This window comes from Haliotis rubra, unplaced genomic scaffold (genome assembly GCF_003918875.1).
Source record: "Haliotis rubra isolate DU_JTF1 unplaced genomic scaffold, ASM391887v1 Scf2, whole genome shotgun sequence".
NCBI lineage: Eukaryota > Metazoa > Mollusca > Gastropoda > Lepetellida > Haliotidae > Haliotis > Haliotis rubra.
In genome coordinates, this window is record NW_025766002.1 from 5,794,749 (window position 1) to 5,822,589 (window position 27,841).

Sequence of the window (27,841 nt, forward strand, 5' to 3'; positions counted from 1 at the left end):
TGTGATTATAGTAAGTGTGTAGAATGAATGCTATTTGAAGTTGTGCTCTTAAGGATACGGATACGGAGGTTGTTACGGATGCAGATGGCAAACGTTCAGGATGTGTACACACGAGGGAATCAAATATGGAAGAAATGATATTGAATGAAGTTTACAATCATGCAGCATTAATAATTAAATCGTTAAATCATCGCAATCATAGACCAATTTTATATTGAAATATGAACGATGTAATTCTAATGTAATAATATCCCTTCTTGCAACTGATATGTTGATTGAGATAATTGCTTGGGGGAGGAGGGGGAGGGGGCAGTATCAGAGTGATACAGAGTGATAGCTTGAGTGACATACCCTTCAGGTGAGTGGGTGACTTTAGTTTTACGCCGCAATCAGCAATACTCCAGTTATATGGCGGCGGTCTGAAAATAATCGAGTCTGGACCAGACAATCCAGTGATCAACAGCATGAGCATCGATCTGCGCAATTGGGAACCGATGACATGTGTCAACCAAGTCATCGAGCCTGACCACCCGATCCCGTTAGTCGCCTCTTACGACAAGCATGGGTTACTGAAGATCAATTATACGCCGGATCTTTACGGGTTCATACCCCTCAGGTTCGAGTCTATTCCGGAATGGGTCCTCTATTCCGGATTGGGTCCTAAACATCCAACGTTTGTCACAAAAGCTGGTTAGAGGAAATTTTATCGAGTACTATCATGGGATTGTTCCACAAACCATTATGCGCAAAGACAATTGTAATCTAACGCTATTAATCAACATTGGCTTACGACGGTTCGTTTAGTGGACTGTGTACCATCGGCACATTTATAATCGCTACATATCATTGCGTTGTCTTGGTCCAAAATCCATAACTTACAAAATGAGATATAACTGTATATAAACATTAACAAAACCATCTCCATATTCATTATTGATATCGAATACGATTCCGACCATATCATCACCATGTGTTTGTGAATCATTATCAAATAGGCGTTTATGAACAGGAGAGCGTGGCCTACCTCCCCAGATAACAAGATCTGAATAGTGCGGTTAGATAGTGTTGTGTTATGACCCTGTCTTCGATTTGGTGGTTTGGGCGGTTGGGTAACCTAGTTGCTAAAGGGGCCGTTTGTCACGACGAACACCCGGGTTCGATTCCACACCTGGGCACAATGCGTGAAGCCCATTTGTGGTGTCCCCCGCCGTTATGTTGCTGGAATGTTGCTAAAAGCGGCGTAAAATTTTACCCAGTCAATCGTTTTCGTGGTAGTGGTGCAGATTCTTCGTCTGTCGCGTACTCGAGATTTAACCACATAAAGAAGATCGGCGATAGATGAACAGCTGCTTTTGTATATTCAGTGATGAAATGTATGAGAGAGAGAAAAGGAGTGAGTGAGTGAGTGAGTAAGTTTAGTTTTACGCCGCACTCAGCAATATCCCAGCTATATGGCGGCGGTCTGTAAATAATCGAGTCTGGACCAGACAATCCAGTGATCAATAGCATGAGCATCGATCTGCGCAAGAGAGAAAAGGAAATAAGGAAAGGAAGAGGGAACATATACGTGGAAAAAATACCACAGACAACAAATTCTAAACGACACAATACGTCTGTTATCATCTCTGGAATAGTTAAACCAATGGTCGACAGCGAGAGCACCGAATCAATCGTCGAAGTATACTTTCCAACTGCCTAGTCACGCATCCAGCGTATTCACACAGGGAAGCTCGTTAAAACACGGTTATCTCAAAATATCTGTTCAGAAGATGTCTCTTTATTGTTCTGTTACGATCGGTAACCTCGATAAATCAAACACTGTTATCTCAAAATACAATTTGAGACGATGTATCTTTATTGCTGTTACGATCGGTAACCTCGATAAATCAAACACTGTTATCTCAAAATACACTTTACGATGTCTCTTTATTGTTCTGTTACGATCGGTAACCTTGTTAAATCAAACACTGTTATCTCAAAATACACTTTACGATGTCTCTTTATTGTTCTGTTACGATCGGTAACCTTGTTAAATCAAACACTGTTATCTCAAAATACACTTTGAGTCGATGTCTCTTTATTGTTCTGTTACGATCGGTAACCTCGATAAATCAAACACTGTTATCTCAAAATACACTTTGAGTCGATGTCTCTTTATTGTTCTGTTACAATCGGTAACCTTGTTAAATCAAACACTCTTATCTCAAAATACACTTTACGATGTCTCTTTATTGTTCTGTTACGATCGGTAACCTTGTTAAATCAAACACTGTTATCTCGAAATACACTTTGACTCGATGTCTCTTTATTGTTCTGTTACGATCGGTAACCTCGATAAATCAAACACTGTTATATCTTTTGAGATGATGTTTCTTTATTTTTCTGATATAACCGGTGCTCCACTTATCTCCAATTAACGATAAATGTGCTAAATGGGGGTTTACTGAGAGACCTAATCCCGATTAAATGGTCTGATGTTAGACACAAAAGAAATAGGAAGGCGCGTTACAAGTCGTCACCACAGAGATGCTTCATTTCATAGGCCTTATATCTATACTGACCTCTGCTGTCATCAGTTTTAATCCATTTCCTTATCATAAAAGCGTGCTCAATTTCCCTTACATGTACGATGTCGTTATATTTCATTTGACCATCCCAATACTGACGACATTTGCACCGTTTTCCTCATCAAATACATGTCATTTGTGACAAGAGCATTTTTCAAAAGCATATCGCTTGTACCTCATGTCAGCTGTTTTCTCGCCAATGTCTTTTTCAGCCAATGCAATAACTCCGCTAAATTATCGCCGTCAAACATTTCCACTGCCAAGCTTTGAAACGTCACTACTGATCGTAGTATTAAGAATAACTGAGATAGATCTTTACCAGCAACCAGTGTACCTGTCACCCTCTCAGTTCAAGCCGGTTCACACGGGCGGAACGTGTAGATAGCACACGTATAACATGTACATAACTGCCACTCACACCAGGCTGTCGGGGAGGGGAGAGCAAGGGATTCCTTGTTCCGCTACTGCCTACGTCAGAAACAGCTGATATAGGTAACGACTGGGCAAGGTTGATAAAAGGGTTTTGTTCTAAAAGGAAGTCAGATGATGAATACATGCTGCTGGCAATGTGCGCACTGTGACGTATTAATCCACATACTGATGAAATACGCTTCATGTAATAGTTTCATAATCATCTATGAAACTGTTGCATCAAACTTTACGTTTATTTATGTTTTCAAGAATGAAAAGCATTCCATTGAACATATTTACTCTGAATCACAAGCATGAAATATTATCCTAACGGTACTAAATCCGACCTAGTTGTCTCGACAATAGTAAACAGTTAAAGATAACGGTAAATATTTTGCTTAGTGACACAGTAATGCAGTTCGGGGCACAAGTGCTTTAAATTCGTTTAATGGTTACGTTTAATGATAGAGAGACTTGACATTTAACCCTCTCGCACGTTGTAATTCTCCGCCTAGTACACGCCCAACTGTATACATCAAGAACGCGATCGTGTACCACCACCTCCTCCCCCGCGTTTAAACCCCGCTGTTGTATCGCCGGCTTAACGCGCTGCCGTGAGAATCGCCTTCCTCAGTAGCGATATTTACTTCCTCATCAGATGGATAAGGCCACATAGTTCCCTACGGCGTTTCCACCGATCTCACAATACACCGCGTGCTCCCGACAATTTGTATGTTAGTAAACACCGAGATTTTCATTCGTACGAGAACTGGAAGATTGTTAAAATGGGCGGAGTACCTCTCAACAGACCTTGCAGAGGTATTTAAGATATGTAGAATATTAGCCTATAAACATATCAAGCTATCATTGCCCCGCTATTACGCCCACTAAGGAATATATGATATCGACAAATAATTTATTGTAATATACAAACGCTTGGTTTTCTTTGCTGATCAGTAAGAAAAATGCACCCTCGCGAAAATCATAATCCCAACATGTTTTTTTAAAGAAAAAATGGTGTTATTGGTGCTATCACTGGCGCTGGTAGACTGTTGTCCATTTCACATTTGTCAGCAAGGCGTGCGGGGCAATGTACAACCTTTCTCATTGGTTGGTGATTTAGCTGTCACCCCAGTAAACTATAATAGTGAAATCTGACGTCACTATAGGGAGAGGAGTCCCCAGCATGATACGCCAAGTTTATATTACAAATGTCTGTCGCTTTCGACAGTGCAATCTTGCGCGTACACCAAACCAGCTGATTTTTTTTTTCATGTAAATTTCATCACATTTCCGTTCATCGGTTTCCATCAATTACAAGTCAAGCCTAAATCTTCCGTCTTAAATGGGAGTATCAGTTAACGGAACTTGGTTCACATTATTTAAAAGGACGGGAATACACTTCAACGGTCAGTTAACCATCCACAGAGACAAGTGACGGATTGAAATTGACAACTGCTATTGACAACACGCTATGAAAGATACCACATTGGCACTGCCGCTGGTAGCACTAACTTTTGTCATTTGTTGGACTCCGGGACATCTCAAATGTCTACCCGCTTCGGAATCTTCGGAATACAAAGAAGTTCTTATTAACCAGTTTAAAAAGAAAATCCTCAAGAGACTTGGGTATTCTTCTCCTCCAAATGTCACCGCTTTGCCAAATGATCAACTCAAAAACGACATGGCTCGTCAGTTTATGATTCAGCGAGGAGTACTTCCGATCGATACACAACAGGAGGCTGAAAAACCACATACTTACAGAGCACTGAGTAAGTCTTCATTCCTTTAATTCCTAGTTTATTCTCTGCTTGGCTTCCAGTGTTAAATGTACCCAGAGACACATGCGTTATACGTGCACAGATATATAAACACTTATGACAGTTAACAATGCAGACACCTCCAGGCATATCGCAGGTGTGACTTGTTTCGGTTCGTTTGAATTGTATATATATATATACTCTGCATTTTTCATCTTACATCTTAAACATTGAAGTAATTGTATTAAATAACGAAATATGTGTTGTCACTTTACAGTTCAGAAAAAGGTACATGTACTTTCAAATTAATGGAAATCTAATGTTATAATGTTTTATTTCGAAGCCATATTCACTCTTATCGCGAACACAGTCTTCCATCACAGAGTTTCCATTCATATAGTTTTCACAGCTATTTTGCTTTTTAAACCAAAGAGAATTTCTTTCTCTAGCTCTGACGTTTCATCTTATGTTAAATGTCACTCGAGCAATTAGCAATTGATGATGACCTTTCGATAGTCAACTGAAATCCTATAAAAGAACATAAAAAGATTTTCTTTTTAAAACGTATGTTCAACTTTTAATAATATAAACTGTTGAACGTCATGGGCGGTGGGGTAGCCTAGTGGTTAAAGCGTTTGCTCGTCACGCCGAAGACCCGGGTTCGAATCCCCACATGGGTACATTGTGTGAAGCCCATTTCTGGTGTTCCCCGCCGTGATGTTGCTGGAATATTGCTAAAAGCGGCGTAAAACCAAACTCAGTCAGTCAGTTGAACGTCATATGAACTAGCTCATCTTCTCCCATTATATATCGACTAAAAGAGACCTAGCTATAGAAATATGCCTTTCTTATACCCAGATACCACACCATTTTCGTATGTATTATGATTCGGGTCTTTCTCCACATTACACAGGCCAATATGGAATGTGATTTGATTTTGTTAGATAAGGCACCGCAGGTATAGTCCTTGTATAGACTGATAACTGCATTCCAGGCCGCATTGCCTTGGTGTCGATGCACGAGGTGTTACGGTTTAAAACAGCTGACAGTCGCGCTGACATGACACTCAAACACCTTCAGCACGAGACTAGGAAGCGTGCATGTTTGATAATAATACTTGGTATTTGTCGTAATTTTTGTGACATGTGACACGGGAAGTGTGTATGTTAGATTATAATACTTGGTATTTGTCGTAACGTTTGTGACATGTGACACGGGCAGTGTGTATGTAAGATTATAATACTTGGTATTTATCGTAACTTTAGTGACGTGTGACTCGGGAAGTGTGTATGTAAGATTATAATACTTGGTATTTGTCGTAACTTTTGTGACACGGGAAGTGTGTATGTTAGATTATACTACTATATATTAGTCGTTTGGGCTTGTTTGATAATGATACTTGGTACTAGAGGTAATTTTTGTAACACGTACTTGACGAATGTGATTATTAGTTCATCTTAGCTTTAGTACGACTTATCGATTGTATGTATCTATTATTGTAGAGACGGTACTATCATCAGATTCCATCGGCTTACTTGAAGTGTTATTTCCTTATAAAGCCTCTAGCTATGAGGGGTGGTAGGGTAGCCTAATGGTTAACGCATTCGCTCGTCACGCCGAAAACCCTGGTTCTATTCCTCACATGAGAACAATATGTGAAGCCCATTACTGGTGATGTTGCTGGAACATTGCAAAACACGGCGTAAAACTAAACTCATTCACTCATTCTTGCTATGATATCTGATTAAGTAATTTACCCAATCATTTCAAGTTCCCCTGTCCTCGTGTCTGGCATTGTTCTTTTTGGGAACAAAGTCGTCCATTATCTCGAAGGTTAATGTGCAGAGTTGCGTCCCCCAGTCGCGCCAGGATCCGCTGCTTGTTGATTCAAATTCCACATTGCTTTGCGTATGATCCGTTTATTTACAGCTTTATTGCCGTGCTCATGGGTTTTATTGAAGTGGTTAATGTTTACGACTCGCATCACGATGACATTTGAGGTTTTATTGTCCTTTAAAACTACATTACATACTTGAAGAAAAGTTAACCCATGTTCTTGAAGAAACAACGTTCAGCTTACAGAATCAGTTCATGATGCAACTGTCTTTGCTCATCACATAATGTGATGAGCATTTTCGTGACCCTTTGTCGATACATTAGAGGAGGCTAACAAAGATATTGGTCTGTCGCTGTGTAGTAATCTTTACTGACACGTTGGAACCTGAGTCGTTTAACGCGTTGACATCAAGGACATGGACCGATGGTTCCATCAATGAAAAACGGTTTCGGTATCGGGAAAGAATATCATAAGATAAATCAGCGGCTTATCAGTGAGCGTCAGAATCCAAGATGACATACACTTGAGTTTGCATGGCTTAGTGTGCAATCACCACCCACACCGTCCCGTGAGGGGGATGCTCAAACATGATTCACAGTATCTTGTCTGGGGCGCGCTGGTCAGGGGGTAGCTGTTAAAGCGATTGCTTGGTACACCAAAGGCTACGGGTTTGATTCCCCACATGGTACAATTTGTCTTGTTTATTCAACCGATAAATGCCTGGAATATTAACAATACAACCTTAACTCATACTGACTCTTTGGAACAGAGTCACCAAGCTGTGTAAGGCGCAACTATACGTTATGCATGGGTGTGCCCTTTGTTTGTGGCAGATTTTATGATCGTGGGTTCGATTCCAAGGCATTAAGTTGAAATATTAATGATGTTGCATATATAGGGGAATGGCTTGGAAACAAAGAATCTGAAATGATTTGAATCCTCTGCGATGGGGTTTTAGGTAGATGGGTTGGGTTATCGCATGTTGCACATACTCCTTAGGTTTGATTCTAAGGAAGGGTAGGTCTGTCATATCCAGTCCCAGACCCAGATTCGCTTCCAACATGGGTACAATGTGTGAAGCCCATTTCCGGTGACCCCCGCCGTGATATTGCTGGAATAGTGCTTAAAGCGGCGTAAAATCATACTCACTCGCTCACTCACCGTTTATAACGCAGCATGTCAGGTTAATGTCTGAAGGGAACCCGAGGTGATGCAGCCCTCAGACATTTGTGTGAACCACACCGAGATTCGAACCCTTGGCGCTTTAGACGACTGGGCCACTCTTACTTCCTTCTGATGATAGAGTTCAGAGCTGTAACAGTGAAGACTGCAGATTACACGCACACCCACCGAACCCCAGCTCTTACATACGACCGCCTATCTAACGCGACCCAAATATATCATGCTAATGATAATGGTTTATTTTTGTCACAAAAATGTTCGTAGAAATATAGAACGATCAATTTGGCTTTGCCTCCGTTATAGTCTATATTTATTTTATTATTAAATAACGTATTTATTACTGTATATAAATAGAAATATCAACGTTTATTAGTATCACTCGAATATTAAATATAAGTAGCGATCAAAGATCTTTTCAGTATATCTCATGAATATGAATCAATGCATGCATGCAAATAGCACAAAAATGAAAGTCATGGTTTACATTATAAATGTGGTTAATTTGTCACTTGCCCAAAGGATTTATCAAATTTGTAGCATCTCTGGACCGATTAGGCGGATTATAGGTGCGCGTTCCAAAGATTCGTACGCGTGGTCTTCCTGAAAGGGACTCATTGCAGCATGTACGTGGGCTATATATAGACCGTCGATCGATACCCATGCTAAAAATTATCCCAATTTATCACACAGAGATCTAAGAGTAAAAGTAAAATGTCAAGTGTTCATTTATTTGCACAGCGCACGTCTGCCATTGAAGCCCATCACATATTGGGGCAAAACGGGCCGCTGTGGCATGGCAGATGCTAATCGTTTACGATTACTCCAATAATACACTTGTCGTCGAGCAACAGAACGATAGCCTCTTTCGTCTTGATCAATAGATACTTATTAGGCTGAATTCGGAATAAATGTCAGTAGCGTTACTGTCAGATCTGCAAAGTTGGACCGAGGGGGTCTGAGAACAGCTTTAAAGGGAGACTCCGATCTACGTTACTGTTAGATCTGCAAGGTTGGGCAGTGGAGACTGAGAACAGTTTTAAAGGGAGACTCCGATCTACGTTACTGTTAGATCTGCAAGGTTGGGCAGTGGAGACTGAGAACAGTTTTAAAGGGAGACTCTGATCTACGTTACTGTTAGATCTGCAAGTTTGGACAGAAGGGGCTCCGATACATTGCCAAATTGTGGCCTTGGATGTAATTATTGCCTTGTGTCAAACCGAGACAGGGTCTGTGTGCATTTGGGTTTTTTAACAAACCACAAAAACTAATTACAAACTAAATGTGTCTTGAATCAAATTTTCTGGGACTCCCATAAAAATTAAGCTTACACATGGTACCTACAATTATTCCTGTTTGGAATCAGGTATACAACCCGAACCTACCGGGTATACTGTTCATAACAGAGGACACTAAAGGGACCGGGTGGACAGGCAGGGAACTTGGTCGATAGCATGTTCTCATACACCGATCGTTTCCCACAATATCGAAATCTAGATAGCCTGATCGAAACTCGATTCTTTGCAGACTGGAGCTGATATATTGCTGAGTTTGCGTTTTAACAACTAACAAACCGCTTATGAATTAGCTATTCCACACCGCACCCGGACGTTCGACAACGGGCATTGTTAACCCGGACTTAAATACTAAGGCTAAAAGTAACTAAATTCCCATTTATACTGATATCAAATAAGCTTGATGAATGGCATGTTGCGCTTAAATTTCTGATACAAATCCAAAGATCAATGGAGTCAATATTTAGACATAATTAAGTTCCCAGCAAGTTGTCTTACAGATCACAAGCATATTTATACAGGATTAAAGCTTAAAAGGTGAAGTTATGTGGTATTTAGAACCCTATGACTTGACCGAGATCCTAAATATATCTATTTCTGTAATCTTTAACCGTCGGCTTACGGCAAGCTAATGATCTTATTAATCAGCGTTTAGTTTTATAGAGGAAATTGGACAATCTTGGATGGGATTGAAGTCTTGCTAGATGAAAACTCTCGTTCTAGGTTGAGTTATTATTAATGCTTTTTATTATGAGGTTTGTCCAAAAATTGGTCTTATTTAAACCACTCTGACTGTCTTGAGGACGTGGCACGACACGAAGTAATCTTTGAAGTAATGTTTGCTTCGGGATTATGTTATTACGTTTAATAAGTAAAATTGGTATTTACAATGGTATTAAAACATTAAAGGCTGTGTTTATTTCGAAGTGTATCAGGTGTAAATGCCGCGTGTGGGAAACACAGAAGCTGGCATCGTTGATATACAATAAACGATATACCTCCGTGGGTCACACTCTCCTCTTGTCAAATCTCACTACACCGGGTACCTTGACATCTTGGGGACAGTCATTATGGGATTATGTAGTTTTAACTTATCTCGAGACCACAAGCTCAGTTTGACACCCAAATATTCATTTTATTACTTTTGCCCTTTTTACATTGGTTCATTTTCTGAACACCAAATTGCAAAGCACAAGTCAGGCGTGGAAGTTTTAATAATTCCAAGTAACCATCATGTCTTCACGCTTATGGTGTAAGTCACCTGCTTATTTTTTTAAAACAGTTCCTTTTACTTCGGTTAACATTTATGCAAACACGATCATAAAGTCGGATGTGGGCGTTTTGAAATAGTACACGTATCCCAGCAGTAATTAGATTGTGTGGGCATATTAGACTCAAACTTGAGTATTTTCACTTTTAAAACAACGTTTTCAAACTGGAATGTTATTAGATATCGCGATAAAAATGTTATTTGGAAGCTTGCTAATTCAGCATTTATGGACTCTTTCTTAGCTTTTGTGTCTGCACTCAGCAACATTAGCAGCGAGATGTTAAACATGTTTAAATGGAGATTACTGTACCTTCTTCCTTTCAGAAAACGTGCATAACACGTTTCATATTAATTATATCCTTATTGTGTGAGAGTAAACAAAATGCATCCGAATTATCTTTCATGCATGCTCTTGGGGCGGTAGGGTAGCCTAGTGGTTTAACTTTCTCTCGTCTTGCTGAAGACCAGGGGTCGATTCCCACAGGGGTAAAATATATGAAACCCATTCCTGGAGTCCCCCGCCGTGATATTGCTCGAATATTGCTAAAAGCGGCGTAAAACTAAACTCATTTACTTGGTGCACCCACGTGATATCCATTGCATACGCAATGTATAAAATCGCTCCAATCCCAAACCATGCTACAGTTTCGACAGAATGGACCAAGAAATAGAGTAGTAAAGGAATAAAAAGACCTGCCACCTTACATTTGTAAATTCTACATGTTGAAAGTGTTATTAGTTCCAGGTTTTGCGCAGCGTGAAATAAATACTGTTACTGATATTTATGCCCCGTGCAAATTAAACATCGCGAGAATTCCACATGGAAACAGTTTTAAGACTTTATGCCAAACTGTAGTCAAATATAGGCAAAGTATGCTTCGATAATACCCACCCACGTGTCTATGAATAATGCATCACCAGGACCACGTTAACGTTAAGCGAGAAGATGCGAAGGAAGCAAATCGACAGGGATAAAGAGATGTTTTGTTCCTCATCTTCTACAAAGCAATATCTGCAGGGGCAGTTCTGCTATTGATTATTATTAATCTGTACCTAAAGATGAGCATCAGTTCATGAGGAGTTGGGATGACAGAACATGCAATCTTATTGACCTTAGCTCTGTTATCAGGCATTGTGGGATTTCAAGCATAATTGAACACTTTTCTCAAAAGAATATGTACATGCCTTAAACATTAGTTAATTTTATGGGATGTCGGAAACCTCGTAAGAAGAGCTTTGAGCCGCCGCCCACAGGTTCGATATGATGGGTATTGTTCTAATATGACAGCTTCATTCATGGGCGGTGGGTTTTGATTCAGAAATCAGGAGGTCGAACCAAGACCGATATGTTAGAGCGTCGATTGCATAGTGATGTGTATGCGGTTAGGTGACCCAGGCGCTATCCAACAGAGGTCCTTCACGCACTAGATGCTATCGGTGGATGTTGCTGTCGGCAGCGATGTAGCAGTTATCTCAGTCATCTTAGAAAAACTATCTATAGTTTTTTTTTCTATTTAACACATCCTTATACAGAGATATAATTGAAATTATTGACTTTTATTTCTGCATTTGTACACGAGTGTGAGTTAATGGCCACTTTGAAAGGTATTCGAGCACTGTAACGGTGACCGATGAAGGTCCGGGTTAGAATTGATCTTCAGTAACCCATGTTTGTCGTAAGAGGCGACTAACGGGATCGGGTGGTCAGGCTCGCTGACTTGGTTGACACATGCCATTGGTTCCCAATTGCGCAGATCGATGCTCATGGTGTTGATCACTGGATTGTCTGGTCCAGACTTGATTATTTACAGACAGCCGCCATATAGCTGGAACATTGTTGAGTGCGGCGTAACACTAAACTCAGTCCCTCACTCACTCAAGTAACGGTGGCAGGAAGTCCGAAGTGATGCAGGTCTCAGAAGTTGACCTAAATGACCACTTAGGTGTATCCTACTAGTATGGGTATGGAGCTGACAAACCTAAAAATGTAATGAGCAAACAGGGATTCGAACCCGCAATCATAGCTTCGTGGCGTGCCCAAGAGACGTAACTGTACACAGCGAATTCCAGTGCTTTAGACGACTTGGCCAACTCGTCCCACTCTCTTTGCACACATGACAACGATCTCGATTGACGTCATTCGTTTACACTGAAATAACCTCTTAATCAACGTAACACTTTTAAGCTTAATTTACACCAGACCACAATCTACCTAATCTTAAATCTCACATCAAACCGCAACTTGGCTAAACAAAACACGCGTCGCAACTGAACACGATAAACAGAGACGTAACATTATACTTAGCGCCGTACCACAGCACAGTGCACGGTTACAAAACAAAACAACAGAATGAATAGCCCCACGCCATCATTTGATACTCAGAATGCAAAGGACCATGCCCCACCACGCCAGACCACGCCACGAAGAAACTGCGCAATCATGCAACACGGTAGTGCACACAGCAACACGATACGTAAATGAGCCCCACTTTATAGGCAACGAAGGTGGCACAACACTCTATGGAGAGGCAAGGTCACGCGACGGGGTATCACAGCACGAGACACACAGCCACGCCACAACACGAGACACACAGCCACGCCACAACACGAGACACACAGCCACGCCACAACACGAGACACACAGCCACGCCACAACACGAGACACAGCGCATCTCAACGCTGCAACATACGATAGACAGCGCCTTGTTCCACGATACACGAGCGAGAGCGCTTTGTAAATGTGCGCATGCTATCTCAGTTCACAAGCGCTATACAACAGGCATTAGTCCCGGTTAGTAAAGACTAAACGCACACGCACGCACACACACATGCACACGCAACACACATATATGCATGTAGAGCAACGTCATTGAACGCGACGTTTCACCTGACCACGCCACAACATACAACACAACACTCTCTCCTCAGATATGTCGTTGACGTTCTGTGATAATCCATATATACACCAGTGCATTAATTAAGCACCACCCTGTATTTTTTACCAATTAATTTTGTCTGAAATGATATTCTAAACTCTTTCCAAAAAATAACCTTTATAAGTGGATAAAGCTTCTTTAACTACAGGTTGATTAAATTGATGGCTATACCCTAACGTTTCTGTAGCATCACATCTTATTTTCAAAATAGGGTGGTGCTTAATTAATACACGGGTGTATATATTGAGACGTTAGAAGTGTTATTGTTGGCATTGCCTATGACTGATGCACTGTACTAAACGTATTCTGACCAATATGAAATGTCACAAAAACATCCCAACAGAGACATTGCATTCGGTTAGGAAAGTCTACAATTCAATGTGACTTGTATTCCATTAAATGTAAGAATACATATTCACCTTTCAGTAATTGCAAGGTATTCCACAAATCTAATGTCTCGATATATAGCATATTGTTACTACTTCGGGCGTCTTCAATGTGTGTAGTATGAACGTCTCGAGCTGAAAGGAATAATTAGTTACTTTTATTCATGGCTGATAAGTTGTTCAAACGTTGCTCTTAATAAGCACAAGGTATAGACTTTAAACCTTCATCTATGATAAAGGACATCAGTAAATGCGACAATATGGAATCCTGATAAAAAAAGCAACCTAGGCATATTTCTAAATCTCCACTACATGCATTAGTGCATCTGCACCAGTATATATCCTTATTTGTGTATAAAAGAAAATCCATTCCCGACAGACAAGTCATTTAAATCAGGCGCCAACATATCGAATCACTTTCATAGTTATATAAAAGATAAACTTCAAACTGAAATCGCTACTCCAAATCTCCAAAAGAAATAATACATACACTTCTATGAACAGGCGCCATTTTGAGCCAGATTCAGTAAGTCATTTAAAAAAAATAAATTTAGTTTGCTTTTTTTTAAGGTTGACATGTGTAAAAGTATACAGTTCAATACATACGTGTAAGGTTGACAATACTTCAGTATAATTGTACAGAGTCAATCACATGGTTACATGTACAACGAGATAATTTACTTACTCAACGGTTCTAAATAGCATGTGTAAACTGGACCATAGTTTTAGGAAGTAGGGTTCCTGGTCAAAGTTAATGTCCATGTATACATATTTTGTGGCATTATAATATTGTATGATTTGTCTCTTGATGTATGAAATATTTGGCATGAAACCTTTCTTACTACAATTGTATATAATATTCTTGACTAAAATATTTATCGCATTTACTGAGATTCAGTAAGTCCTGTTACTGCTGCCTGATTTGACACAACCAGCATTATTTAATTTGATTGTTTCTGTTATAGATGGTGTCCCTTTGGACGTGAGCTCTCATTTCCCTGACGTGACTCCGCTCCATGCGACAACGTTTCACATAGGGGAACATTCGCCTCGACATCATCTTGTAGAAAAAGCATGGCTTAGTTTTTGTCAGAAGATATCCAATGGAAGGAGACCTTCCCAAACCCTGAACAGAAAAGGGAGACTTCTAATTTACCAACTTGAGCACGACAGTGGCTCGCACAGGACCGGGCGCCATCTTGTCGTAAGTCGTCCAGTAAAGTCCCTGTCGTCTGCTTGCATGAATATCGATGTTTCAGAAACTCTGAGAAAGAATTTCACTGGGGATGTGACATTTGTTCTGGTTTTCATAAAAGGACGAAGATCCAATGAGCAGGACAAGACTGATCGTAAATCCCTAATGTCCAGTATTCGATCTACCCTTTTAGTGAACTTAGGTGAGAGAGGTAAAGTTTTTCCCCGAGAGAAACGGGAGGTCGGAAGGACAGACTGTAAAGCAACGGACGGCGAGAAGAGGTGTTGCCGGTACCACACTTACATATCCTTCAAAGAAATAGGCTGGGATGACTGGGTTATCGCCCCTCCCGGATATGACGCTTATTACTGCGCCGGAGAGTGCCCACATCGATACAAGATGGCGCACACATTCGCAGGGATTAAGTCTCTTCTACATCACATGGACCCAACTCGTGTTCCTCAGCCCACGTGTACGGCGACGCGACTACGTCCTCTGACGTTGCTAAGCCTCGACGAGTTTGGGAAGATGACATATTCGGACCACCCTGACATGATTGTCGACGAGTGCAAGTGTTCCTGACAACGGAGCGTTTCAGTTAGGACAGACGTTTGCAATGAGCTACGGGATTGACTGAATGACGTACATGTGTTAATACACGTACAAAGTATATATGACATACAGCAAAGAGGGCTTAAGTTATATTAGAACCGAGGAACAAAAGAAACTATACCTGTCAGATGTTTTCCTCAAATGTTTGATTTTACTTTGAAAATTACTTTAGATGGCAATATATCTAAACAATTAACTGTGCTGGCGCTTAGTCAGCAATGAATCTGCTTGGTTACATTGGTTCCAAATAAAATTTAATTTAGTACATTTAAGTTTAAAATTAAATCGCAAAATACACAACAATTGAAGGGTATGTTACCTTAAAAACAGTTATGTAAGTAAATTTGCTTTTCATCGGCACAATGTGAAATTTCGAACATGGTAGGAGTGGGTGATTGTTAAATGGACAAAAATTCATCAACGGTGAATTTTCATTACATAAATACAGGCTCGGTACCCTTTGTTTTGCCCTCCGTTTATGTGTAATTCAAAAGAAGGCCACAACGTATTCGTTCCTGCTTCTTCACGTTGAAGAGCTGAGCCCGGCTCCACACATGACCCTTAGCACTACGACTCTCGTAAGTCTGTATTAGAGCATGAGAGTTTGGCTCAAAAAGACTTTGTGGAACAAGACACCGAATTAATTTATATGGCATGTTTCTGAAACTTCAGTTTTTAGAAGTTATTGCCTTTTTCGTTTGATATATGTGCATCAAATACTGCATCAGATTTTAGTTCTTACCCATGCATTATTAATTAGGGCAAAGGGGACCACTGGTGTCTTTGTTATGTAAATTTTGTCAAGGGATCATCGTCCTATAAATCACAGAATATGTAGGGTTGTTTTTAGAAACAAAAATTCACAATATTTTGGATTATTCTGAGGAACTTATAATCAGTATGGTATGGTCTTCAGATGCAGTTTCTGACGACAAGCTGCCTGCTCCAATGTCTGCCTGGATGTTTTATGTTTTCAAACGAATGAAATAGACATCTCTATGTTCTATATTTGCATAAATGCAAGTGATGCATGTCTATTTCAACATATGAGATACAATCTCAGTTATTTTGGATGGAAAACTTAAACCTTTACTCTGAATCTGATACTTCATGTAAGATACTATATTTATGTATATATAGATGGAATCTTTGTAAATATAAAATATTTATTTATTTATTTGTGTGCATGTGCTTTATGTATGATATACTTTGTTGGAATATATATGTCTTTTAAAGCAACGGTATGATACGTTATCAAACTCGAAACTCTGTACGGTGGTCGTTTGTTTGTTTTGTAGAGGTAACATGTTTGAATATCCATCTATTTTTAAACCAGTTTGGGAAAGTAAGCAGTCAGTTGTGTTACGGGAGCTGAGAATGGGCGGGTCCGACTACGGCAGAACCAAAGCACGTTTTCACATTCTGCTTGGCTCGAAATGGATTTCTTATCAATCACTGGTTTAGCAAAACACACAATCATCTACATAAATCTCGTTTGTATGTTTTCACAATTAATTATCATATTTTTCCCTTGTACCTTGACTAGGCTAATCGTCATTCATTGTGAGACAATAATTCAAATGGCATATCGAGATGTGTTTACTCATTGTTTATGTATGTGTTTGTCACGTTTTATCATTTTGAGGTGGTGAGGCAATTTTTATGTTTTATTATCACAACTTGATTCCTATTTCGATTATCGATACCGACTGTTATTCGATTGTTGTTTTTAAATCTCGGTGTTTCACCACTGTGAACATCTGTACGCCATGAAAACCAGGTTTAATAGCTACATTTGCCCACTACAGAAGGAACGAACTGTTCGACAATGCGTTTGACCAGTGACAAGTCAAGGTTGACGAGAACTTGTGTTCTTACAGGTTTGATTGACCATACGAGGAACTAATATATATTATTTACAATCTTCCTTAGTCTTGTAAATATACGACCTCTGCAAATCCACTTCCGTCCGTTAATACAAATCAAATTTTATTTATTTATTTACTTGGACTACAAATCAAATTTTATTTATTTACTATTTATTTTGTGTGGCTAACATTTGCGCTAGTCAGTTATACGGCACTGTCATGTTGTTTATCTTCATTATGTAAATGTGAGCTTCAGTGTGATTTGAGTTCGCTATGTTAACTATGTACCTGAAACCTCGGGTATCTGGAGCCCTTCATTCCGGACGCTGACTATTGTGATGTCGAACTGTAGACAAGGGACCTTTATCCACGATTCATCCGAAAGTGAGTCAGTCACAACGGTTGGAAATCGTGTCCCGATGAAAGAGGTTTAGCTGTATATTTTTATAACGGTGTGTCTGTAAATTTCATTGAACATCTTAGTCACAATATGGCTGAAGTACTCCCGATGTGACTATAAACTTAAACTCACTCACTCACTCATTGTACATCACCCCACCGAAGCAACTGAGAACGCTAACTCACAACACGTGTACAGATAATACCTCGACGTTTGAATTATGTGAATCCGTTGCTGTATCTTGAGATGTATCCGTGTTCCTGTACCATTCCAATGGTGTCAGCTTTCCTTGTAGGTCTGTTTACAGGGGCGGATCCAGAGGGTGTGTGCGGGGGTGCTCCCTGAGGATCATTTCCCCCTAACCTTTAGACTTCATGATTTATGTGCACCCCCTCTTCTCAAAAATCCTGGTTCCGCCCCTGGTATATTTATCCGCATATTTAGCTTAGCTAGTCTCAGAACCGATACCGGGTTGGGATCGAACCCCAGCAACCTATTATGGCGCCTAAATGGGTGATCGATGCTAATAATATCAATCACTGGATTATCTGGTCCAGACTCCATTATTGTTGAGTGTAGCGCCAGTCACTAAACATAACAAAACCTTATTTTAGGAATAGTCTCTATGCTTTTAGGGACATATTATGAGCACAAATTAGGTGGCATGTGTCCATCTAGCAAACTATTTGGTTGAGGTCATTTAATTGTGAACGAATAGACCCATTTCCCTTAATAGCTATATCACGTAGTTTCTAAATAGAATTCATTAGATAAAGTGCTTGTTTTGATATGTTTGGGTCCTTGGTTTTAGCAAACTTAAAGGTCATCATTAGAAAAACTCAAAGCTATGTGTACTTTAGTATTGCTCAAGGTTCAACAACGTCAGCTGTATATATCAGCATTGTATACACTTTTAAATATTCTCTCCTCAAGAAAGAGTATCTTAAATTATATTTGTACATATACAATTTGCGTTTTATTATTTACATGCGTATATCTCAAATTGTTTACTTTGATGTGTTTCAACACAACCAATCAGGTGCTTGTGTGATTGTCGACAACAGATAAACTCCAAATGGACGGATGATGATTCTTGCCAAAATATGATAAATTTGTTATCTCCACTGCTTCTGACGCTGTGATATCATGAAGGCCCCCCTTGGGGTCATTTGAATAAACTATTGTTGTCGATATTTGTGTTTTAGTTTATATGATTCATAATGGGACAGCGTGGCCTGGCGGTTGTGAACGCTGACATTGTCTGTGAAGTGCGTGAGTGAGTGACTTTGGTTTTACGCTGCATTTAGCAATATTCCAGCAATATCACGTCGGGGGCACCAGAAATGGGCTTCACATATTGTACCCATGTGGGGAATCGAACCTGGATCTTCGGCGTGACGAGCGAACGCTTTAACCACTAGGCTACCCAACTGACCCTGTCTGTGAACAGTTGCATCTCTGATAATGACAGGAATTGATTATTGTGGGTTTGGATCTGAGGATATTTATCCTTGGTGTGTTTGCATCATACACATGCTCTTAGATTGGGCTTCATACAAGGCAAACACCGTTCATCAGCCCTCGGCACTTGACAGCGTGGCCCGCCAGCTTTTGCAGTATTACAGCGGGTTTGCAAGAAAAGGGCTTCACGCATATATGTAGACTCGAACCCGGATCTTAATCGTTACGGGTCTACGGGTGGATAGCCTAGTGGTTAAAGAGTTCGCTCGTCACGAAGATCTACATTGGCGGTGGATAACCTAGGGGTTATGGCGTTCACTCGTCATACCGAAGACCCGGGTTCATTTTCCACACTGGCATAATGTGTGAAGCCCATTTCTGGTGTTTCCCGCCGCGTTTTGGCTTGAATGGTGCTTAATGCGGCGTAAAATTAAACTCACTCACAAGTCAAGACAACCACATCTGCCTTCAAGAACAAGGTCTTATAACCACGGAATCCGGCGGTCCGACATACCCGACAACGTTGGTAGGAACGCCAATATATATCCAAAGGAATGTTACTCTGTATCAACTGCTCAGTCAGCAAATTGAACACTATTGATCACAGAACATATCATTGATGCTACATATAAGGCCTATAATTCAACTGGGGAATACATCTGCCCAAAGCACACATCATTGTTATCCTATTAACGTGAATATTTAAACTTGAAAATGGACATCATTTTAGTACTGCACTCATCTAAATCCCAGAAGCCCAAATATACAAACAGATATCATGGAAGGACTTTCTGAATAATCACAAACGGTGTCTTCTGAGACAAGAGAATTGATACCATAAGGATTGTCAAACAGTCTGGGTCTAGATTTTCGAATGTGTCTTAGCGCTAAGATAGTCATAAGTAAATGATAATGCATGGCACTTACGACTGTCTTAGCGCTAAGAGAGCTTCGAAAATCTGGGCCCTGGATTCTAAATCTCAGATAAGAACAAGTTGCATTCATGCATCAACATTGTACACCTATCCCTCACCAGGAACCCATTACCACACCAACAACTCAAGGAACATCTATAGGACATTTTCAGTAAACGTGGTGACCAGAGATACAGTTACAGCTCTAACTTCAAGGTTCGGGACAATGTGTCAAACATGAAGGGTAATTTCACCAAAGGTTTACTGACGAAAGAACTGGAACCTCTGGGTTCCACCAGACAACATCCATGTGAAATGTAGAATAGGACATTGAGCAACAAGCAATCGTTTCCAAGGAAACCAACTGCAGATCTACTCTTGCATATCTGTTTCCATGAGCACAACAACAGGAATTTCGAAGTGGATCGTCAAATAAATTTAATCTTAAATTTGATTTTAATTTTAAATAAGTCCAAGTTTAACTTTAGCTTGGAATATATCATGACTTGATATCGTTCAGTTACAGCATAAAAAAGTTGATGTCGTTCAGTTACAGCATAAAAAAGTTGATATCGTTCAGTTACAGAATATAAAAGTTTATATCGTTCAGTTACAGAATAAAAATGTTGATATCGTTCAGTTACAGAATAAAAAGTTGGTATCGTTCAGTTACAGAATAAAAAAGTTGGTATCGTTCAGTTACAGAATATAAAAGTTTATATCGCTCAGTTACAGAATAAAAATGTTGATATCGTTCAGTTACAGAATAAAAGAGTTGATATCGTTCAGTTACAGAATAAAGAAGTTGAAGAACAGACAGGTAATCTACAAGCGTGTGTAGTGAAATTTCAATCATCTAGCACACCTGGCTGTTCTACCAGCAAGTTCCCCTTGTAAAAAATAACGAAAAGCGACAACCAAATAATGGTCGTTTGTTAAAAAACGTTTTTATTTGGGTGACCAAAATAATGAGACAAAACATCAGAGTTGGTCTGTCGATTTCATGTGACTGTGCAAAATTTGTTTGTTTATTTTTGTTTTTTTTGTTTTTTTGGCATTTATTAGATTTAATGTTTGTGAGCAATTCATCGGTCTCAAATGAAATCAAACGGACTGTAAGTCCGTACAGACATGTATGAGACCAGCTTCCATGTGTGTTAATAACGCTCAGTCGTACTGATTAGATAATGTGCTCAGTGGTAGTGATTAAAGAAGTTGTCTTGCGGTGTGTCACGAGTGTAATCTCACTAAGTACAAGTGGCATTCCTTCGGAAGGTGTTGCCATCTCACAGTGCAAGTTATCTGGGCAGGAACTTCATAGAACAAGATATTCAAGTATGAAGTATCACATACAAACAGACTTCATAACGAGGTAGGTAGGCAAACGTGTCGTCTTTGAGTAGTTGTGTAAAAATAACACTTGTACATTAACACTGCCATCACATCTGTCACCTCGTACCGCTGCAGGTAATCCCCAGGAGAACAGAGGGCACTCTTTCACAGGTGTACAAAGGTTGAGTACTACGAGGGTAGACGATGTTAAGACAAGGTGTTGTTTGATTTGTGTCAACTCTACGTAGAATTAGAACATTTTTTTCTGATGAAATCTGTTTAGATGTATTGCAAGTCATTTAAGCTAACAGCAGTGATTACAACACTGGCATGGGCAATACCGTGGGCTGAAAGTCCCAGAATGCATCTTGTGATGGTTAACAGAGCCAAATATATTTCTAAGTTAAAACACGTCACAGTTCTTTTCGAGCCTGATATGTTTGCAATAATTACATAATATATACTGCATATCACTCAAGCTCCGCTCCACTCAGTCTACTTTGTTCAGTCTACCCACGCCTCTTTGCCGATTCTCAGGATAACTCACTCCACGCCTCTTTGTCGATTCTCAGGATAACTCAGTCCACGTCGAGCCACACCACTCCACTCCTCTTTGTCCATTCTCAGGATAACTCACTCCACGTCGAGCCACACCAATCCACTCCTCTTTGTCCATTCTCAGGATAACTCATTCCACGTCGAGCCACACCTCTCCGCTCCTCTTTGTCGATTCTCAGGATAACTCACTCCACGTCGAGCCACACCAATCCACTCCTCTTTGTCCATTCTCAGGATAACTCACTCCACGTCGAGCCACACCTCTCCGCTCCTCTTTGTCGATTCTCAGGATAACTCACTCCACGTCGAGCCACACCACTCCACTCCTCTTTGTCGATTTTCAGGATAACTCAGTCCACGTCGAGCCACACCTCTCCATGCCTCTTTGTTGATTCTCAGGATAACTCACTCCACGTCGAGCCACACCACTCCACTCCTCTTTGTCCATTCTCAGGATAACTCACTCCACGTCGAGCCACACCGCTCCACTCCTCTTTGTTGATTCTCCGGATAACTCACTCCACGTCGAGCCACACCACTCCCTCCGCTTTGTCGATTTTCAGGATGACTCACTCCACGTCGAGCCACACCACTCTTCTTTGTCGATTCTTAGGATAACACACTCCACATAGAGCCATACTACTCCACTCCTCTGTGTCGATTCTCAGGATAGCCCACTCCACATAGAGCCATACCACTCCACACCGCTTTATCGTTTCTTAAGATAACTCACTCCATCTCGAACCACCTCGCTCCGCTCCACTCCGCTTTGTCGATATTTTCAGCATAACTCACTTCACGTAGGGCCACAGCTTACCACTACGCTTTATCAATTCTAGGAATAACTAGCTCCACGTCGAGCCATTCCACTCCGTTTCCAATCCTATCAACTCACACAATCTCCACGTATCGTTTTTCTGTTTCTTTCTTTACCTGCATTCTTTATTATCATTCTAGTTCATACTCATTCCACGAAGATATAACATGGTATACCACAAATAGTTTTGACAAAAGAGAATGATATGTTTTGTGGTTTATTATAATTGTGAACGAAATTCAGTTGGTGCATATTGTCTCCATCGTATAATCCACATACTGTGCTGGTTTCATCAATCAACGTTAAAAAGCCAGGACTGAATACCCTGGGCTCATTAAATATTCCAGATAGGTTTTTGTTGATGGATATCACAATTGTAAAGCGGAGATGAAAATGGTGAAGTTATTTTTATGCAGTTTAGAATTTGTGGGGTGTCAAAACAAATGCTTCCTATGTGAATAAACCTGTCTGCCATCAGGAGATTAGGAAGCAATCAATACAAGATCATGGCACTTCCCTCCCGGAAGTCGGGGAAGCAACAGGAAGATTGGAGTAAACAAATAGTTTAATATTTGCAAATTAATTGCTGAAAATGAAATGAAAACATCAAAGAATAACACGTTTTGGTCCATAGGCAATAATGCGTTATATATCCTGTAGATCGGAGGATATTTTACTGATGAGTACGTTTTCGCGAACCCTTTCGCGAACAACTGGAATCATCATTATTTGATTGCGATTCGTAAAGCGTGTAACCACATCTAAGCTAACTGACGATTTGTTGAATACAAGATCAGTTAGTTCAATGAAGAATCTTTTGTTTAGTTAATGGTATTTGCTCTACTCTGAGAAACGCGTGTTGATAATACTTAGGCACACAAGGAGCGGTGTGGTAGCCTGGTGGTTAAAGCGTTTGCTCGTCACGCCGAAGACCCGGATCGATTCCCAACATGGGTACAACGTGTGAAGCCTGTTTCTGGTGGCCCTCCGCCGTGATATTGCTGGAATATTGCTAAAAACACGTAAAACCCAACTCACTCACTCACTCACTTAGGCATACGCATTGACAGGATAAACATAAGCAGGTAGAAGGTATTTTTAGAATAAAACAATAGGACTGCTTTCAGATTGCTTTGTGCCGTGTGATAGCCGCACGAAAAGAATTATCAGGTTCCCTGGGTCTGCTGCGCTTGCGCTACACTGGCCTATGTACCATAATCACGGAAGAAGGATAAAAGAAGATATAGACAATTAACTGACTGTCTATTCTGGCCTCTAGCTACAGACAATGACATTTTCATTATCAATCGACAAGAATTAGATTTCGCAATTTTCATAGTTTTAAAGTGGGTGTATATACGATGAGAAAATAGTCATTGATCAGTTTTAGTAGCTCTTCCAGCAACGTTCCATATGATCCGGGCACAGAGTTATTAATGATTTTTGTTTTATACCCTTCATCATATTTTCATTTAAGGTGAGGTGAGGTGAAATTGGGTTTAACGTCGTGCTTGAGAATATTCCGCTCATATGACGACGTGCATGCGTGTGTATGTGTTGGTGCGGCTGCTTGTACTAGCCCAGACTTAAGCTGGTTTTATAGTGCTAGCCCACTGAGATACCATGCCGCAGGGAAGCATGAATACCCCACTCAGACACATTATACTGACTCCGAGCCGACCAGTCATTATTGTACCCAGTAATGCCGAGCGCCAGACAGGGACCAACAAGTACCATATTTTAACGTCTTTTGGTATGACGCGGTCGGGGATCGAACCCGCGACCTTCCACTCTCCGGGCGGACGCTCTAACCACTACACCACGGAGGCGGTATTTTCACTTGAATTACAATAATCAGAAAGTGATGCCAGTATGGTCCTATATCCTAAAAGAACAACCAAATATCCTGGAAATATATCCAGGAGGCGTATAGTACTGTTATCACACGCATTTTCAATACTGTGCGGAAGAACGTGTTATCACCCAGCTTGAAATTCATACTTTGCGAAATCGCTTTTACTTTGAAATGTTACCGCCAACAAAGCTGCACTGAGCGATGTATTTCTACATTATCCACTTAACTTAATTTAACTCTTTAAATAAACTGAAAACAGCAGAATTACTGCATTTGTATAGAAAATACATAACATATCGTTTCTATTTCCAACACAACCAGTAACCACAGGTGCAGCGGGGTAGCCTGCTGGTGAAAGTGTTCGCTCGTCACGCCAAAGATCCGGGTTCGATTCCCAAGATGGGTACAATGTGTGAAGCCCATTTCTGGTGTCCCCCGCCGCGATATTGCTGGAATATTTCTAAAAGCGGCGTAAAAACTAAACTGACTCACTCGCTCAAAAAGGGTCCAAAGTCCATGTAAGTGAAACATTTAATAATGTTCCTGTCGCCAAAACCAGAAACAGAGACGGGGCGTATGTCATGGGACAAGTTATAAGGAAAGGTATGTAAACATATATCAACTCCTGCATCTATTTGGATAATTCATTGCTCCTGGTCATTTCGGACAATATGAACAAAGCGATAATGTTTTAATCTCCGATATAGAAACTCGACAAGGAACACAGTTCCCGATTGACATTTACTGACGTTGTATGATAAAAAATGACCCTTTGTATAATGTTTTGTATGAGTGGGCTATCCATCATATTGATTTCTAAAAGCGTCGATATTATTTATTAATTCACCTCAGTCATTATTTCGCTGTTTTTATTTGAAAACACTGAAAGATTGTGTTCGAGCGATAACGTAGATACACATGTAAATTAGGTTACAAGTCAGCCATCTTTAAGAGTTGTCAATGACCAAGGTGAAGGTCATTGTGGTGACAACGCTAGTCTCAAGTAGCAAACACATCGTCCCCGACCACTACATCGTCCCCGACCACTACATCGTCCCCGACCACTACATCGCCTCCTTGTGGTTAACGTACCGTCTGATTCGCGTTCAGTATATATACAGTATATATCCGCTATAGACTATAGTATCATAGCTTGGACCGATGGGGAGGGCATGGTTAAAGACGGTTTGCTTGCTTACTAAATGGAATTTACTGCTAAAGTAAAATCCCAAAAATAACATGTTACACACTTTAACAAATCCCGAACAGCCTGGAGAAAAGTGTAAGAATCGGTCCCCAAATGTCTAATTGTTCATGGTAAAGGCCTCATAAAGATGATATCGGCGGCATAAAGTGAGTGAGTGAGTGAGTTTAGTTTTAGGCCGCTTTTGGCAATATTCCAGCAATATCACGGCGGGGGACACCAGAAATGGGTTTCACGTATTGTACCCATGTGGGGAATCGAACCCGGGTCTTCATCGTGATTAAGAATGACTCTGGGTATCACTATTAGTTTGTGCGATTTCTGTGAGTGAGTTGGGACTTTATTGGTGATATTAGCAGTATTCCGTTTATAACGGCAGTTGGGTAGCCTAGTGGTTAATTATTGCTGGAATAGTGCTTAAAGTGGCGTAAAATCATACTCACTCACTCACCACTAGGCTACCCCACCGCCCCTCGGCGGTCCGTACTGGCGATCAGGGGTTTTTCTGGTCCAGAATAGATTAATTATAGCCTGAGTGTAAAATAACGCACAAACTAAACAAATGTCAGACATGTATCTCCTCGATGCTGTTTTCTGACAAAATTATCAAACAACATGTACACATATAAAGTGTTACTTAAACAACGACTAAACAATAGTGTCGACCGAACATATAAACAGCCTTTTGGACCCCGTTAAGTGAAGAAAGGTTGTAGCAGTCGCAGCCGTAGCAGCTGCAGCAGCAGCGGCAGTAGTAGTAGTAGTAGTAGTGGTAGTAGTAGTGGTAGTGGTAGTAGTAGTAGTAGAAGTAGAAGCAGCAGTAGTAGTAGTAGTAGCAGTAGTAGTAGCAGCCGTAGCAGCCGTAGCAGCGGCAGTAGTAGTAGTAGTAGTGGTAGTAGTAGTGGTAGTAGTGGTAGTAGTGGTAGTAGAAGTAGCAGTAGTAGTAGTAGTAGCAGTAGTAGTAGCAGTGGCAGTAGCAGCCGTAGCAGCGGCAGTAGTAGTAATAGTAGTAGTAGCAGCAGCAGCAGCAGCAGTAGTAGTAATAGTAGTAGTAGTAGTAGCAGTAGTAGTAATAGTAGTAGTAGTAGTAATAGTAGTAGTAGTTGTAGCAGTAGTAGTAATAGTAGTAGTAGTAGTAATAGTAGTAGTAGTTGTAGTAGCAGCAGTAGTAGTAGTAGTAATAGTAGCAGTATTAGTAGTAGTAATAGTAGTAGTAGTAGTAGCAGCAGTAGTAGTAGCAGTAGTAATGGCAGTAGTAGTAATAGTAGTAGTAGTAGGGGTAGTAGTAGTAGTAGTAGTAGTAGTAGTAGTAGTAGTAGTAGTAGTAGTAACAGTAGCAGTAGTAGAAAAAGTAGTAGTAAGCTGTTTAAGCTAGCTAGAGTACATAATGCTCCCCGGAGAACTAACCAGATTTGGTGCAACGCGTTTGTAAGGTATCAAATAAAAGAAATATTTGTTTAAGCTTAAACGAAGCTTAACGTGACACAATCCCTAACACCCTACCCATTTCCATGTAGACTCTTCTGCAACAATACACGGGTTTTTCTCCGACTCCCCTGAATTAGGGCCCTTTGTACAAGCAGGCGGTGTGACATTTACATATCGTAACGTTAGTCGAAACACGTCCCATTAATGCATAGAAATGTTTTTGTCACACGAAGTGCAAAAATAAAAAAAAAACACACTCTGTCCGCATAAACGTTATGTGAACGTTTTCAACGGCTCAAAGCTTCGCCTGTTAGATGTACAACAAACAGCTTTTGTAAGAATGAATTAATTACGTTTTAAGTGAATTAACAAGCCAACAGACTGTTCCCACTCAAGAACTTGTATGGGAACCCTCCTATGCCAAAAATAGCAGCAGGACTTGTCGCTCGTGGTTGCCAATGGCTGTGGTTCGAAGCAGCACACAATAACGCGCATAGTCCCAACTTAGGAAAATACCTTGTTAGTGCTAATTGCCTAAAATACCTACCAGCAAACA

The 27,841-nt window shown here is 40.4% G+C and overlaps 1 protein-coding gene across 1 annotated transcript; it reads left to right on the forward strand.

Moving 5' to 3' along the window:
• Positions 1–4,193: 4,193 nt before the first annotated feature.
• LOC124275421 (protein dbl-1-like) lies at positions 4,194–18,909 on the forward strand. Its single transcript, XM_046710979.1, has 2 exons — positions 4,194–4,750; positions 14,607–18,909. The coding sequence occupies exons 1-2, from the start codon at positions 4,453–4,455 to the stop codon at positions 15,416–15,418; spliced, it is 1,110 nt and encodes a 369-aa protein (XP_046566935.1). The 5' UTR covers positions 4,194–4,452; the 3' UTR covers positions 15,419–18,909.
• Positions 18,910–27,841: the final 8,932 nt, after the last annotated feature.